The sequence below is a fragment of the Oncorhynchus kisutch genome, linkage group LG13 (assembly GCF_002021735.2).
Source record: "Oncorhynchus kisutch isolate 150728-3 linkage group LG13, Okis_V2, whole genome shotgun sequence".
NCBI classification, from domain to species: domain Eukaryota; kingdom Metazoa; phylum Chordata; class Actinopteri; order Salmoniformes; family Salmonidae; genus Oncorhynchus; species Oncorhynchus kisutch.
The window spans coordinates 7,940,798-7,958,589 of record NC_034186.2 but is presented as its reverse complement, the minus strand read 5'-3'; the positions used below and the strand labels follow the sequence as shown (position 1 = coordinate 7,958,589).

General features: G+C 43.0%; 1 protein-coding gene across 2 annotated transcripts in view; it reads right to left on the bottom strand.

The window, feature by feature from the left end:
• Positions 1-14,956: 14,956 nt before the first annotated feature.
• anos1b (anosmin 1b) overlaps positions 14,957-17,792 on the bottom strand; it is a 180,056-nt gene continuing 177,220 nt past the window's right edge. For both annotated transcript variants that reach the window (XM_031785504.1, XM_031785503.1), the window contains exons 11-14: positions 17,443-17,614; positions 16,954-17,183; positions 16,722-16,863; positions 14,957-15,531 (exon numbers count right to left, since the gene is read on the bottom strand). In XM_031785504.1, coding sequence (XP_031641364.1) covers positions 16,723-16,863; positions 16,954-17,183; positions 17,443-17,614 — 543 coding nt within the window. In that variant the 3' untranslated portion in view covers positions 14,957-15,531; position 16,722. The remainder of the gene's footprint in view (positions 15,532-16,721; positions 16,864-16,953; positions 17,184-17,442; positions 17,615-17,792) is intronic.

Sequence of the window (17,792 nt, the reverse complement as noted above, 5' to 3'; positions counted from 1 at the left end):
ACACAATACCCCATAATGGCAAAGCAAAGACAGGTTTGGAAATTTCTCCTAATTTATTCAACATAAAAAAAGGAAAAATCACATTTGCATAATTATTCAGACCCTTTACTCAGTACTTTGTTGAAGTACCTTTGACAGCGATTACAGCCTTGAGTCTTCTTGGGTATGACGCTACAAGTTTGGCACACCTGTATTTGGGGAGTTTCTCCCATTCTTCTCTGCATATTCTCTCAAACTCTGTCAGGTTGGATGGGAAGCGTTGCTGCACAGCTATTTTTCGGGCTCTCCAGAGATGTTAGATCGGGTTCAAGTCCAGGCTCTGGCTGGGCCACTCAAGGACATTCAGAGACTTGTCCCGAAGCCACTCTTGCGCCATCTTGGCTGTTTGCTTAGGGTCGTTGTCCTGTTGAAAGGTGAACCTTCACCCCAGTCTGAGGTCCTGAGCGCTGTGGAGCAGGTTTTCATCAAGGATCTCGCTGTACTTTGTTCTGTTCATCTTTGCCTTGATCCTGACAAGTCTCCCAGTCCTTGCCGCTGAAAAACATCCCCACTGCATAATGCTGCCACCACCAGGCTTCACCATAGGGATGGTGCCAGGTTTCCTCCAGACGTGACGCTTGCCATTCAGGCCAAAGAGTTCAATATTGGTTTCATCAGACTAGAGAATCTTGTTTCTCATGGTCTGATAGTCTTTAGGTGCCTTTTGGCAAACTCCAAGTGGGCTGTCATGTGCATTTTACTGAGGAGTGTCTTCCGTCTGGCCACTCTACCATAAAGGCCTGATTGGTGAAGTGCCTCATATGGCTGTACTGGAAGGTTCTCCCATCTCCACAGAGGAACTCTGGAGCTCTGTCAGAGAGACCATCGGGTTCTTGGTGACCTCCAAGGCCCTTCGCCCCCGACTGCTCAGTTTGGTGGTTCCAAACTTCTTCCATTTAAGAATGATGTAGGCCACTGTTCTTGGGGACCTTCAATGCTGCAGACATTTTTTGGTACCCTTCCCCAGGTCTGTGCCCTGACACAATCCTGTCTCGGGGCTCTACAGACAATTCCTTTGACCTCATGGCTTAGTTTTTGCTCTGACATGCACTGTCAGCTGTGGGACCTTATATAGACAGGTGTGTGGGCCTTTCCAAATCATGTCCAATCAATTGAATTTACCACAGGTGGACTCTAATCAAGTTGTAGAAACATCTCAAGGATGATCAATGGAAACAGGATGCACCTGAGCTCAATTTCGAGTCTCATAGAAAAGTCTGAATGTAAATGTTTTTTAAAATTTTGAATACATTTGCAAACATTTGTACATTTGTATTTATGGTGTATTGTGTGTAGCTAATTGAGGATATATATATATATATATATATATATATATATAATATATTTAAAAAAATCCATTTTAGAATAAGGCTGTAATGTAACAAAATGTGGAAAAAGACAAGGGGTCTGAATACTTTCCAAAGGCACTGTAATTATATCTCTACATTCTGTAACAGTGTATGTATCCTATTGAATACCACATTATAATACTCTTAAATAAGCCCCAGATCATTAACACATTATAATATTCTTGAATAAGCCTCAGGTCATGAAAACACCACCTCAAAATAACATTTTATTTGTCACATTCTTGGTAAATAACAGTTGTAGGCTAACAGGGCACTTCCCAACATTACAGAGAGAAAGAAATGAGAGAAAGTACACAATGAGTAATGATAATGCGGCTATATACACAGGGTACCAGTACTGAGTAATGATAACGAGGCTATATACGCAGGGTACCAGTACTGAGTAATGATAACGAGGCTATATACACAGGGTACCAGTACTGAGTAATCATAACGTGGCTATATACGCAGGGTACCAGTACTGAGTAATGATAATGCGGCTATATACGCAGGGTACCAGTACTGAGTAATGATAATGCGGCTATATACGCAGGGTACCAGTACTGAGTAATGATAACGCGGCTATATACTCAGGGTACCAATACTGAGTAATGATAACGAGGCTATATACACAGGGTACCAATACTGAGTAATGATAACGAGGCTATATACACAGGGTACCAGTACTGAGTAACGATAACGAGGCTATATACACAGGGTACCAATACTGAGTAATGATAACGCGGCTATATACACAGGGTACCAGTACTGAGTAATGATAACGAGGCTATATACACAGGGTACCAATACTGAGTAATGATAACGAGGCTATATACACAGGGTACCAATACTGAGTAATGATAACGAGGCTATATACACAGGGTACCAGTACTGAGTAATGATAATGCGGCTATATACGCAGGGTACCAATACTGAGTAATCATAACGTGGCTATATACGCAGGGTACCAGTACTGAGTAATGATAACGAGGCTATATACACAGGGTACCAATACTGAGTAATGATAACGAGGCTATATACACAGGGTACCAATACTGAGTAATGATAACGAGGCTATATACACAGGGTACCAGTACTGAGTAATGATAACGAGGCTATATACACAGGGTACCAACACTGAGTAATGATAACGAGGCTATATACACAGGGTACCAATACTGAGTAATGATAACGAGGCTATATACACAGGGTACCAGTACTGAGTAATGATAACGAGGCTATATACACAGGGTACCAGTACTGAGTAATGATAACGAGGCTATATACACAGGGTACCAATACTGAGTAATGATAACGAGGCTATATACACAGGGTACCAGTACTGAGTAATGATAACGAGGCTATATACACAGGGTACCAGTACTGAGTAATGATAACGAGGCTATATACTCAGGGTACCAGTACTGAGTAATGATAACGAGGCTATATACACAGGGTACCAATACTGAGTAATGATAACGAGGCTATATACACAGGGTACCAGTACTGAGTAATGATAACGAGGCTATATACACAGGGTACCAGTACTGAGTAATGATAACGAGGCTATATACTCAGGGTACCAGTACTGAGTAATGATAACGAGGCTATATACACAGGGTACCAATACTGAGTAATGATAACGAGGCTATATACACAGGGTACCAGTACTGAGTAATGATAACGAGGCTATATACACAGGGTACCAGTACTGAGTACCACCAGGCTGCCATCCTGGACGTCCGCGAGGAAGTGGACCAAAAATACAAGAAGTTGGAAGACGCCATCTCTAAACTTGAGGATAAATTCGATTATTACGAAAATTTCCAAAGGCGCTCGGATTTGAGACTTCAAGGTTTCGTGGAGGGAAGAGACGTCATCTCCTTCCTACAGGAATGGATTCCCAAAATTCCGGATCTACCCCCTTCCGAACACCCACTGGAAATTGAGAGGGTGCGATGGGCCCTCTCAATTTTATGGAGGTGGCTGCCTGGCCAGGTTGCACCCAGGGCATTTGTCATTACATTTCTACGGTGCCAGGATGTTCACATCCTCTCTGCTGCCCGAGCAAAGGGAGAGCTCAAGTGCGGAGATGCCAGAATCATGATCTTTCCGGATCTCTCTCCAATACTACACAAGAGAAGGATGGCTTTCTCCCCACTGAAGAGACTTCCGATGCAGGCTGGTTTGGCATACGGCCTGCGCTATCCAGTGACTTTGTGGATCGAAACCAAGAATGGTGAGCGCACATTTGACTCTGAAGACGGCTGAAGCGTACATGAGGAAAGAACTCCCTGACTTGTTCATGTCTTCTAAACTCAGCAAATAGGAGACAAACTATTGGCTGTAAGAACATAACAATGTAGTGACATCTAAACTCAGCAAAAAAAGAAACGTCCTCTCACTGTCAACTGTTTTATTTTCAGCAAACTTAACATGTGTAAATATTTGTATGAACATAAGATTCAACAACTGAGACATAAACTGAACAAGTTCCACAGACATGTGACTAACAGAAATGGAGTAATGTGTCCCTGAACAAAGGGGGGGGTCAAAATCCAAAGTAACAGTCTGTATCTGGTGTGGCCACCAGCTGCATTAAGTACTGCAGTGCATCTCCTACTCATGGACTGCACCAGATTTGCCAGTTCTTGCTGTGAGATGTTACCCCACTCTTCCACCAAGGCACCTGCAAGTTCCCGGACATTTCTGGGGGGAATGGCCCTAGCCCTCACCCTCGGATCCAACAGGTACCAGATGTGCTCAATGGGATTGAGATCCGGGCTCTTTGCTGGCCATGGCAGAACACTGACATTCCTGTATTACAGGAAATCACGCACAGAACGAGCAGTATGGCTGGTGGCATTGTCATGCTGGAGGGTCATGTCAGGATGACATGTCAGGATAGGTACCACATGAGGAAGGAGGATGGCTGCAATGCCTGCAACGACAACAAGCTCAGTCCGATGATGCTGTGACACACCGCCCCAGACCATGACGGACCCTCCACCTCCAAAATAGATCCCGCTCCAGAGTACAGGCCTCGGTGTACCGCTCATTCCTTCGACGATAAATGCAAATCTGACCATCACCCCTGGTGAGACAAAACCGCGACTCGTCAGTAAAGAGCACTTTTTGCCAGTCCTGTTTGGTACAGCGATGGTGAGTTTGTGCCCATAGGCCTACAAACCTGACTCAGTTACACCAGCTCTGTCAGGAGGAATGGGGCAAAATTCACCCAACTTATTGTGGAAGGCTACCTGAAACGTTTGACCCAAGTTAAACCATTTAAAGGCAATGCTACCAAATACTAATTGAGTGTATGTCAACTTCTGACCCACTGGGAATGTGATGAAAGAAATAAAAGCTGAAATAAATCACTCTCTACTATTATTCTGACATTTCACATTCTTAAGTTATTCATCATAGCTTGCTGCTTGGGTGCGTTTGTGGTCACCCCTTTTGGTGCAGCGCTGCACATGTTTCAGGGCGCATTGGGGAATGCCGATTTGGTTGACATTTGGATGTGCGGTTAGGTTCTATTGGATGACTATGAACTCATCCTCTGTTGTTGTGGTTGAGACATGGTCAAGTGGGGCTAAATAGTCTGGTCATTATTGTTGCCGATGTTTGTCGCTTTGATCCAAATTGTATTTTGTTACTCGACTAACAATATTTTCATGTTACAAGGAACAGCCAATGCACTTAATGGCATATAAATATAATTTAGAATGAACCTAATTTGGGCGACGCTATGCATAGCAGGTACATCGAGCTTAAAGACTAGTGTCTGAGGATATGTTTTTTAAAAATATATTATTTTAACTCCCTCAGTTGGGGAGGGGGTTGGGCGGGTTTGTGTTAGGGTCAGGGTATTAGCTCACGAGATGTTTACTATTTTATACTTTTCATCATTTCATTTTGTACAAGTTGTATACACTCAACACCATTTTGTTTCTTTCCTTTTCCCCTATTTCTTATTTTCTTTAAAGATGTCGGCTCCTAATAACTATACATTTATGACACGTAACATTAGGGGTACTAAATGCCCAGTCACTTAACATTAGGGGTACTAAATGCCCAGTCACTTAACATTAGGGGTACTAAATGCCCAGTCACTTAACATTAGGGGTACTAAATACCCAGTCACTTAACATTAGGGGTACTAAATGCCCAGTCACTTAACATTAGGGGTACTAAATTACCAGTCACTTAACATTAGGGGTACTAAATGCCCAGTCACTTAACATTAGGGGTACTAAATGCCCAGTCACTTAACATTAGGGGTACTAAATGCCCAGTCACTTAACATTAGGGGTACTAAATGCCCAGTCACTTAACATTAGGGGTACTAAATTACCAGTCACTTAACATTAGGGGTACTAAATGCCCAGTCACTTAACATTAGGGGTACTAAATGCCCGGTCACTTAACATTAGGGGTACTAAATGCCCAGTCACTTAACATTAGGGGTACTAAATACCCAGTCACTTAACATTAGGGGTACTAAATGCCCGGTCACTTAACATTAGGGGTACTAAATGCCCAGTCAAACGCAAACCCATTCTGAATGATCTAAAGCAGTATAAGGTTTATATAGCTCTTCCTCAGGAGACACACATGACTGACTCTGAGCATGATAAACTGAAGAGCGAGTGGGTGGGTCAAGTGTACTATTCATTTTTCACCTCTCGGGCAAGAGGGGTGGCCATACTCATTAATAAGCATTGTCCCTTTTCAGATACAATCTCAGATTAAAGACAAAGGGGGTAGGTTTACGATCATTCAAGGTTTCATTAACACTGAGCCCATTACCATTGTGAATGTGTATGGGCCTAACTATGATGATCCTACATTTTTACCAAGACATCTTTTTGAAGTTAACGTGCCCATCATCAGAGATAATAATGGCAGGGGATTTTATTCCTCTAATAGTATCAACCTCACACAGGCAGCTAAAATGTTAAAATCAGAAATTAAAGATTTTGGACTTTATAGACTTATGGATATTTCACAACCAAAAGGTTAAAAAAATACTCATTTTACTCCCCTGTCCATAACAGTTACTGTAGAATTGACTTATTTTTTTTATTCCTGCAGCCAAGGGAAGTTTAACTACTGGATGTAAGTATTTACCAAGATGTATATCAGATCATTCTGCCCTGCTGGCTTCAGTGCCCGTCAGTAAATCCCTCAAGAAGATGGAGGTTTGGCAGATACTTACTAAATAATCACACATTTGTAACATTTATGAACACTCATATCGACATTTTTATTTATTTATTTCACCAATAACAACTCTGTCCCCTTTTAATTGTATTGGAAGCTCTCCTTGCATATCTGATGGGACAAATAATAATATCCTTTAGTTCAGGTGATGGTAAGATGTATAAGGTTTCAAGTAGGTTTGTTGGAGAAAGAAATGAGAGATCTGGAAAAATGAACACAGTGTAACATTTGACGACTCAACTCTACAAAAATTATACTCAAATCTGACGACCCACAAAGTGAATGGACTATAACACCCTGACGACCCACAAAGTGAATGGACTATAACACCCTGACGACCCACAAAGTGAATGGACTATAACACCCTGACGACCCACAAAGCGGAAAACGCTCTTAGGAGAACAAAGCAAAACTACTACGAACATGGAGATAAAGCAGGGAAGTTGCTTGCTTGGCAGATGAGGAGGGAGGAAGCTAGTAGAGTTATTAACTTTATTAAGCTGCCCAACGACACAGTTGTTCACAGTCCTGAGGAAATTAATCTAGTCTTTAGGGAGTTTTATGAAACATTGTACAAGTCTGGAGGGGATGCCCATGCCTTAATGCATGAGTTTTTGAACAAACTCAATTTACAAACTTTAACTGATGAGGATAGAGCACTTGGAGAAAGAGATTACATCCGACGAAATTAGGGAATCCATTTTCAACACAGCTGGGGGAAATTCACCAGGATTAGATGGATTCCCTATTGAATTCTATCAATCCTTTTTACCCAAACTAATTTGAGCCTCTTTGCAGCATGTTTAATTATGCCAAAGAGACAGAAAAGCTCCCAGACACACTTGAACAGGCACTGATCACAGTTTTGGTATAAACCTGGGAAAGATCCTCTGCTTTGTGGGTCGTATTGACCAATATCTCTATTGAACACTTCATATAAGATTCTTGCAAAAATCATAGCTTTTAGACTAGATAAGGTTCTTCCTGACTTTGGTTGATATAAACCAAACAGGCGTTTGTAAGAAACCGCTCATCCCCTGATAACATCAGAAGATTATTTAATATTATGTGGAGAATGACCAAGATTGGGGCGGCAGGGTAGCCTAGTGGTTAGAGCGTTGGACTAGTAACCGGAAGGTTGCAAGTTCAAATCCCAGAGCTGACAAATCTGTCGTTCTGCCCTTGAACAGGCAGGTAACCCACTGTTCCTAGGCCGTCATTGAAAATAAGAATTTGTTCTTAACTGACTTGCCTGGTTAAATAAAGGTAAAATTTAAAAAAGATGAGGAAAAAGATTTTTACTGCATAGAATGGATGTTTTGAAGTTTTACAGAGGATGAATATTGGACCTCAGTATGTAGATCTGATTAGATGACTGTCCAGTAGCTCAGATCATGACTGATGGAAATGATTCCTCACAGTTCTCCCGATCACGTGGCACAAGACAGGGTTGTCCCGCTAGTCCGCTCCTTTTTTCATTGGCTATAGAGCCACTGGCAGAAGCTTTTAGATCTCATCTCATCCATCCATGGTGTTCGTATAGGTGGGCGTGAACATCTGGTCTCGCCAAATGCTGATTACATTTTGCTTTACCTCACTAAACCAGAAATTTTTACTCCGAGCATTAGTTGACATCCTGAAAGAATATGGGACATTTTCAAGATGTAAAATAAACCGATTGAAGAGTATAATTATGCCTTTTAACAGGGCAGCTATGCAGAACCCAAACTTAAAGCAGACATTTTCTTGGAGACCTTAGAAAATGACCTCTTGGATTGCAAATTCCTTCTGAAATGATTAAGACATATCAACTGAACTATACTCCACTTCTTAAAAAGGTTGGGGAAGAATTGGATAGATTCTTGTACCTTTTTCAAACCTTGACCTTTCCTATTCCCAAGGTTTAAAAAACAACAACAACCTAATAGGAAGGTTTCTTCATTTATGTGGAAAGGGATACCCCCCAGAGTGAAACTCACAACTTTATACAAACCATACTCAGAAGGAGGACTCACTCTACCTGACTTCCAGTTGTATTACTGGGCATCTCAGTTAAAGGCTGTGTGGGTATGGCAAAATACAACAACAAGTTCACCCTCTTGGAGGCAGATAGAGGAGGGGTGTCTGACCCCTGTTACATTGGCATCTATACCTTGTATTAGCCCACCTAAAGCTTTGCTAGGTCTCATAAACAACCCTTTCATTAAAAACACTTTAAATATATCGATTATAGTCTGTAAACAAACAGAAGGGCATAGATCTATATATGAACAAACACCTTTCTATAATAACCCCATGTTACCCAAAGCCCTGAGAGATGGTATTACATTTTCTTGGTTCAACAAAGGAATGAAAACATTTGGTAATCTCTATGGAGAAGGTGAACTACTATCCTTTCAACAACTGGCATCTTATTTTCCGTTACCTCAAACTCATTTCTTCAGGTACCTACAGGTTAGGCACTATATTGCCACTCAGCAGGGAGGTAAGGATTCAGCCCATGAGTAAATCTACACCTGATACACCTGAGTAAATCTACACCTGATACACCTGAGTAAATCTACACCTGATACACATGAGTAAATCTACACCTGATACACATGAGTAAATCTACACCTAATACACCTGAGTAAATCTACACCTGATACACGTGTAAATCTACACCTGATACACCTGAGTAAATCTACACCTGATACACCTGAGTAAATCTACACCTGATACACCTGAGTAAATCTACACCTGATACACATGAGTAAATCTACACCTGATACACATGAGTAAATCTACACCTGATACACCTGAGTAAATCTACACCTGATACATCTGAGTAAATCTACACCTGATACACCTGAGTAAATCTACACCTGATAAACTGTGACTGGGGAAGAAAGGGGTAAAAGAGTTGATGCGATTCAATATTTTACATCGGGTCTACTTTACACCAGAGAGACTGTACAAGATCACTTCTAAATATTCAAGGTGCCCAAGGTGTAAAACGGGGGTAGACACACTCACAGTGGGGCAAAAACGTATTTAGTCAGCCACCAATTGTGCAAGTTCTCCCACTTAAAAAGATGAGAGAGGCCTGTAATTTTCAATATAGGTGCACTTCAACTATTACAGAAAAAAATTGAAAAGAAATCCAGAAAATCACATTGTAGGATTTTTAATGAATTTATTAGCAAATTATGGTGGAAAATAAGTATTTGGTCAATAACAAAAGTTTATCTCAATACTTTGTTATATACCCGTTGTTGGCAATGACAGAGGTCAAACATTTTCTGTAAGTCTTCAAAAGGTTTTCACACACTGTTTCTGGTATTTTGACCCATTCCTCCACGCAGATCTCCTCTAGAGTAGTGATGTTTTGGGGCTGTTGCTGGACAACACGGACTTTCAACTCCCTCCAAAGATTTTCTATGGAGTTGAGATCTGGAGACTGGCTAGGCCACTCCAGGACCTTGAAATGGGAGAACTTGCACAATTGGTGGCTGACTAAATACTTTTTTTGCCCCACTGTATACACCTTTCTGTCCTGCCCTGAACTAAGCAATTATTGGAAAGACATTATTCAGATCTTATCACAGGTTACTAATATGACGGTACCACTAGATCCTTCCCTTATTCTTCTTGGAGATGTCTCTGCTCTACCAGTAAATATGGGTAGCCAAACCAGATTCATTCAATTGGCCGTCATTGCAGCCAATAAATGCACAGCTACGGAAGAGTGACACTCCGTCAAGATGTGGCTAAAATACCTATTCCATCTGAAAGAAGTAAAATTTAAAAATAACGTACATTTGACATAAGAAACCCTTTGAATGTACTGATGTCTGTAGGGACTTTCAGCCGTTTCTAGAGTCGTCACCTTAGCTGCCTCATTATTACTTTCTTCATTAATCTATTGTTTGTTTTTGCCTTGAATAATTTATTCTCTAGCATTGAATGTGAAGGTCATTCTGTTTATTTTTTGTTGTTGTTAATCATTGAAGCTAATACCAGTGGAGGGGGGTGTTCATGTGTTGGGGAGGGAAGCGTTTTGCATAATGTGCTCCCATGAAGCATAGTGTTTTGTGTAGATTGGAGGATAACTGTTTCATATTTTGCTGATTTTGTTAAATTATTTTTAAAAAATGCTAATAAATATATTGTATACTATGTTGTGAATGTAATGTTTTTAAAATGTATAACTGCCTTAATTTTGCTGGACCACAGGAAGAGTAGCTGCTGCATTGGCAGGAACTAATGGGGAACCATAATAAACCCCAGGAAGAGTAGCTGCTGCCTTGGCAGGAACTAATGGGGAACCATAATAAACCCCAGGAAGAGTAGCTGCTGCCTTGGCAGGAACTAATGGGGATCCCATAATAAACCCCAGGAAGAGTAGCTGCTGCCTTGGCAGGAACTAATGGGGATCCATAATAAACCCCAGGAAGAGTAGCTGCTGCCTTGGCAGGAACTAATGGGGATCCATAATAAACCCCAGGAAGAGTAGCTGCTGCCTTGGCAGGAACTAATGGGGATCCATAATAAACCCCAGGAAGAGTAGCTGCTGCATTGGCAGGAACTAATGGGGAACCATAATAAACCCCAGGAAGAGTAGCTGCTGCCTTGGCAGGAACTAATGGGGATCCATAATAAACCCCAGGAAGAGTAGCTGCTGCCTTGGCAGGAACTAATGGGGATCCCATAATAAACCCCATGAAGAGTAGCTGCTGCCTTGGCAGGAACTAATGGGGATCCATAATAAACCCCAGGAAGAGTAGCTGCTGCCTTGGCAGGAACTAATGGGGATCCATAATAAACCAATACACGCAGTCAGTCAGGAAAGCTAAGGCCAGCTTCTTCAGGCAGAAGTTTGCATCCTGTAGCTCCAACTCCAAAAAGTTCTGGGACACTGTGAAGTCCATGGAGAACAAGAGCACCTCCTCCCAGCTGCCCACTGCACTGAGGCTAGGTAACACGGTCACCACTGATAAATCCATGATTATCGAAAACTTCAATAAGCATTTCTCAACGGCTGGCCATGCCTTCCGCCTGGCTACTTCAACCTCGGCCAACAGCTCCGCCCCCCCCGCAGCTCCTCGCCCAAGCCTCTCCAGGTTCTCCTTTACCCAAATCCAGATAGCAGATGTTCTGAATGAGCTGCAAAACCTGGACCCGTACAAATCAGCTGGGCTTGACAATCTGGACCCTCTATTTCTGAAACTATCTGCCACCATTGTCGCAACCCCTATTACCAGCCTGTTCAACCTCTCTTTCATCTCGTCTGAGATCCCCAAGGATTGGAAAGCTGCCGCAGTCATCCCCCTCTTCAAAGGGGGAGACACCCTGGACCCAAACTGTTACAGACCTATATCCATCCTGCCCTGCCTATCTAAGGTCTTCGAAAGCCAAGTCAACAAACAGGTCACTGACCATCTCGAATCCCACCGTACCTTCTCCGCTGTGCAATCTGGTTTCCGAGCCGGTCATGGGTGCACCTCAGCCACACTCAAGGTACTAAACGACATCATAACCGCCATCGATAAAAGACAGTACTGTGCAGCCGTCTTCATCGACCTTGCCAAGGCTTTCGACTCTGTCAATCACCATATTCTTATCGGCAGACTCAGTAGCCTCGGTTTTTCGGATGACTGCCTTGCCTGGTTCACCAATTACCTCGCAGACAGAGTTCAGTGTGTCAAATCGGAGGGCATGCTGTCCGGTCCTCTGGCAGTCTCTATGGGGGTGCCACAGGGTTCAATTCTCGGGCCGACTCTTTTCTCTGTGTATATCAATGATGTTGCTCTTGCTGCGGGCGATTCCCTGATCCACCTCTACGCAGACGACACCATTCTATATACTTTCGGCCCGTCTTTGGACACTGTGCTATCTAACCTCCAAACAAGCTTCAATGCCATACAACACTCCTTCCGTGGCCTCCAACTGCTCTTAAACGCTAGTAAAACCAAATGCATGCTTTTCAACCGGTCGCTGCCTGCACCTGCATGCCCGACTAGCATCACCACCCTGGATGGTTCCGACCTAGAATATGTGGACGTCTATAAGTACCTAGGTGTCTGGCTAGACTGCAAACTCTCCTTCCAGACTCATATCAAACATCTCCAATCGAAAATCAAATCAAGAGTCGGCTTTCTATTCCGCAACAAAGCCTCCTTCACTCAAGCCGCCAAGCTTACCCTAGTAAAACTGACTATCCTACCGATCCTCGACTTCGGCGATGTCATCTACAAAATGGCTTCCAACACTCTACTCAGCAAACTGGATGCAGTCTATCACAGTGCCATCCGTTTTGTCACTAAAGCACCTTATACTACCCACCACTGCGACTTGTATGCTCTAGTCGGCTGGCCCTCGCTACATATTCGTCGCCAGACCCACTGGCTCCAGGTCATCTACAAGTCTATGCTAGGTAAAGCTCCGCCTTATCTCAGCTCACTGGTCACGATGGCAACACCCATCCGTAGCACGCGCTCCAGCAGGTGTATCTCACTGATCATCCCAAAAGCCAACACCTCATTTGGCCGCCTTTCGTTCCAGTACTCTGCTGCCTGTGACTGGAACGAATTGCAAAAATCGCTGAAGTTGGAGACTTTTATCTCCCTCACCAACTTCAAACATCAGCTATCTGAGCAGCTAACCGATCGCTGCAGCTGTACATAGTCTATTGGTAAATAGCCCACCCTTTTAACCTACCTCATCCCCATACTGTTTTTATTTATTTACTTTTCTGCTCTTCTGCACACCAATATCTCTACCTGTACATGACCATCTGATCTTTTATCACTCCAGTGTTAATCTGCAACATTGTAATTATTTGCCTACCTCCTCATGCCTTTTGCACACATTGTATATAGACCCCCCCTTCGTTTTCTACTGTGTTATTGACTTGTTAATTGTTTACTCCATGTGTAACTCTTTGTTGTATGCTCACACTGCTATGCTTTATCTTGGCCAGGTCGCAGTTGCAAATGAGAACTTGTTCTCAACTAGCCTACCTGGTTAAATAAAGGTGAAATAAAAAATAAAATAAATTTAAAAAAAACCAGGAAGAGTAGCTGCTGCCTTGGCAGGAACTAATGGGGATCCATAATAAACCCCAGGAAGAGTAGCTGCTGCCTTGGCAGGAACTAATGGGGAACCATAATAAACCCCAGGAAGAGTAGCTGCTGCCTTGGCAGGAACTAATGGGGATCCATAATAAACCCCAGGAAGAGTAGCTGCTGCCTTGGCAGGAACTAATGGGGATCCATAATAAACCCCAGGAAGAGTAGCTGCTGCCTTGGCAGGAACGAATGGGGATCCATAATAAACCCCATGAAGAGTAGCTACTGCCTTGGCAGGAACTAATGGGGATCCATAATAAACCCCAGGAAGAGTAGCTGCTGCCTTGGCAGGAACTAATAGGGATCCATAATAAACCCCAGGAAGAGTAGCTGCTGCCTTGGCAGGAACTAATGGGGATCCATAATAAACCCAGGAAGAGTAGCATCATTTTCTGGAATTTTCCAAGCTGTTTAAAGGCACAGTCAACTTAGTGTATGTAAACTTCTGACCCACTGGAATTGTGATACAGTGAAATAATCTGTCTGTAAACAATTGTTGGAAAAATTACTTGTGTCATGCACAAAGTAGATGTCCTAACCGACTTGACAAAACTAAAGTTTGTTAACAAGAAATTTGTGGAGTGGTTGAAAAATGAGTTTTAATGACTCCTAAGTGTATGTAAACATCCGACTTCAAATGTCTCATCGTCGTTGGTGATCAGTCCTACCCCCGTCTTGTCGTCAGAAAACTACCCTTTCCTGCAGTCAAATTACAAAATCACCCTAGTGGCCTCATGGGTGGAACGTATAATATCTTTCATAATTTTAATAATATACTTTTTTTTTTTTTACCTGCCGAAAATCAGGTGTTTCTATGTCAAACGCCTTTGTTATATTTCAGTCTTCTGTGAGGTGTGTGTGTGTGTGTGTGTGTGTGTGTGTATGTATATATATATATATATATATATATATTGGGATGCAAACTCAAAATGGAATACATTTCAACACTATATCTGACATGGTACAGGTGTCTTCTTTTTTAAAGTAACATAACTATGTGTCTGAGGTGTATACTTTATACTTTTGTTTCAAAGTAGATTTGTTGAAGACTACCCAGAAACACCAACCTTGTGACCTTGATTTAGCCCACTGCAGTAAAAAATGTATGAAGGTGTTGGAGTCGTGCACGGTCACGCAGTCGTGGGTGAACAGGGAGTACAGGAGGGGACTAAGCATGCACCCCTGAGGGGCCCCTGTGTTGAGGGTCAGCTCCAGGTCATTAAAACATCACATATTACAATACTCTTTAATTACAACACAATAAATAAAACTGGAACAACGATATATAACAGGGTTACATACATCAAAGTCACTGCTGGGGTTATCATATGCTTGAAATAATAACTTATAGCGCAATATTACAAAAATACTAAACTACAACAGGTTACAAACTGCTTTACGCCGGGCCATTTTACTTTCAGGAACATACTGTGTAGAGATCAATGAAAAACACAGACAGTTTGGTATGACTACATACATCAGTGCTATATATTTTTCTTTACGTGTGTAAATTATGATTACATTATACACGACTGAAAAGTATCATCTCTAAACATTAAACATACATGTATTGTAAGTGTAATGGCCATGGTATAGATTCACTTGATCTTTCAGGTAAAGGTGATTCGTTCATCATGCAATATATCTCTGTGTGATAAAGACAACAGAGAGCAGTGCAGCACTGGCACGGCATTGGTGTGTGTGTGTGTGTGTGTGTTTGTTTTAGTGGAGGTGGTGTTCTCAATACACACTACGGCGCTAGTGATGACGAGCAGCAGAGGACGAAGCACGTTGGGGGGAGGAGCCTGGAAAACAGAGAGAGGATGATTGGTGGGATCAGACAGGGGTTATATATGATTGAAGTAATCAGTGTAATTTAATGCAAATCAAACCAAACACTGGAACAGAAGTCAGATCCATTTCTACAATGACTCCCTGTTCTGTATGTGAAGTACTAGGCTTGGCTGCAACACCTACGGCCCTGGCTGAAAGGAGTGTACTGTGTCCTACTGGTTGAACAAAGTCGTATTCCTTATATACGCAGACAGCTGATAACAACAAAATCCCTGTAGATTCACTTTTGACATTTTGCGATTAGTTGCACAGATTTGGGAGACCTCCATCTTCTATCAAAGTTGGACAAAAGTAGGCTCTTTCTGTTGAGGTACCAAAGCTTGGATTCTCCCTCTTCGCCTCCCTCTCTCTCCTAGTGGTCCCACAGTTCTCCTGGCGGTGTCCATCCTAACTGGGAGGTCTGGAACACCACACCAGGAGTGTCTCTGGGAGTCTCTCTCTCTCTCTCTCTCTCTCTGAGGAACTAACTATTTGTTCCAGAAACATCTAGCAGTCCAGGAACTTTAGAACTAGAATATTTATTATAATTCTGACCTGCCAAGAACACTCAGATGGAGGGAGGGAGTGGAATTCAAATATCCTACTGGCACAGAGCCAAATGTTCTCCAAGGCCATAGAACCAAGACAAAGTCCATTCGTTGTGAGAGAGAAGTGAGTGAAGTCCCGCTCACACTGCTGTGGTACTATTCATCACCATCACAGTACTCAAACTCACATGGAGAGAGTTCTGCTGTCGCCAGGTTTCCAATACAGAATACATTACTGAATCAATGACTCCAACTAGAAGATCTGTTCTCTCACACACTCCAACGAGTACTAACAACACACACACACACACAACGCGGTATCTCTCTGGCTCGCTCTCTCTCTCTGGCTCTCTCTGGCTCTCTCTCTGGCTCTCTCTCTGGCTCTCTCTGGCTCTCTCTCTGGCTCTCTCTCGCCAACATGGTCCTGAGAGGCCAAACACCCTCTGAAAGGAAGTATGTGGGGATTTCAGAATGGTGTTATGTTTTGAGCAGTGCCAGTCAAATTTATAAATGTTATTTTTACCCCGTAGACATTGGCTGTTTAGGAAACAGTGCTGTAGTGTGTCAGTGAGTAGTTTGTCTTTTGTTTACGATGTTAGGCCCTGCAGCAGTACCTCATAGCAGAGTGGTGTTGAGGGGAGGTGTATGGAGTGTCCTGGCCACTGAGAGGCCACTGCCACCTGCTGACAGCACCTGGACCTGTAGCTTATACACACTGTCTGGCTGCAGCCACTCCACTGTCAGAGAGCGCTGGTCCTGGTGGAGAACAGTACATGAGTACACAGGGAGGGAAATATAGGGATGGTTTACAGTCAGAGATGATCACACACACACACTGGTTCTCACCGGGGCTACTATCTGTGTCTGAGAGATACGGGTGTCCTGTCCTCCCGTTGCCATGGTGCTAGAGGACACCTGCACCCAGGAGAACTGGAACCCTGCGATGGGCGCCTGCCCCGGTGCAGTCTGGGAGAGCTGCCAGCGGAACAGGCCCTGCAGGGAACCGTTGACCGTGTGGAACTCTGCAGTCAGCTTCTCAGGACGCAGTACCACCTTCTTGGACACCAGGGGGCGCTCTGACACAAAAAAAAACCACATTTACACATCGTTACTAAATAATAATTTTGACCCATAATATAACTACAGTTCGTACATAACAAAGGACCTAAATATTTCAAAGGTCATAGAATCATAGCTACAACGTATATAATTGTCATTGAGAGTAAGAAGCTGTGCAGAAATAGTGCATTCACACTCCTCCTGATACTCAATCAGTCTGTCAGATATTCACTTTCTTCATGCTGTGTGTTACGGCATGTGTGGCGCTTGGGATACCTTCTCTGGCACAGGGCAAGGCCTTGCCCCCTCTCGCCATGACCGCAGAACAAGGTGGGGTCGTTACCGCAGTAACAGCTTCTGACCTCTGATCCCCCTCTGGTGCGACGAGCGCCACAGCGATCCGGTACTTACAGGCGAACAGCAGCCCAGTGATAACATAATGTGTTCCCTGAGAGGAGAAACGAGGAGTGAGGTGAAGAAAAGAGATGACAGGAGCAATTATCAATCAGCACAGCGGTGAGAAGTGAAAGACATTTTTTATTTAACTAGGCAAATGAGTTAAGAACACATTCTTATTTACAATGACGGCCTACCGTGGAACAGTGGGTTAACTGCCTTGTTCAGGG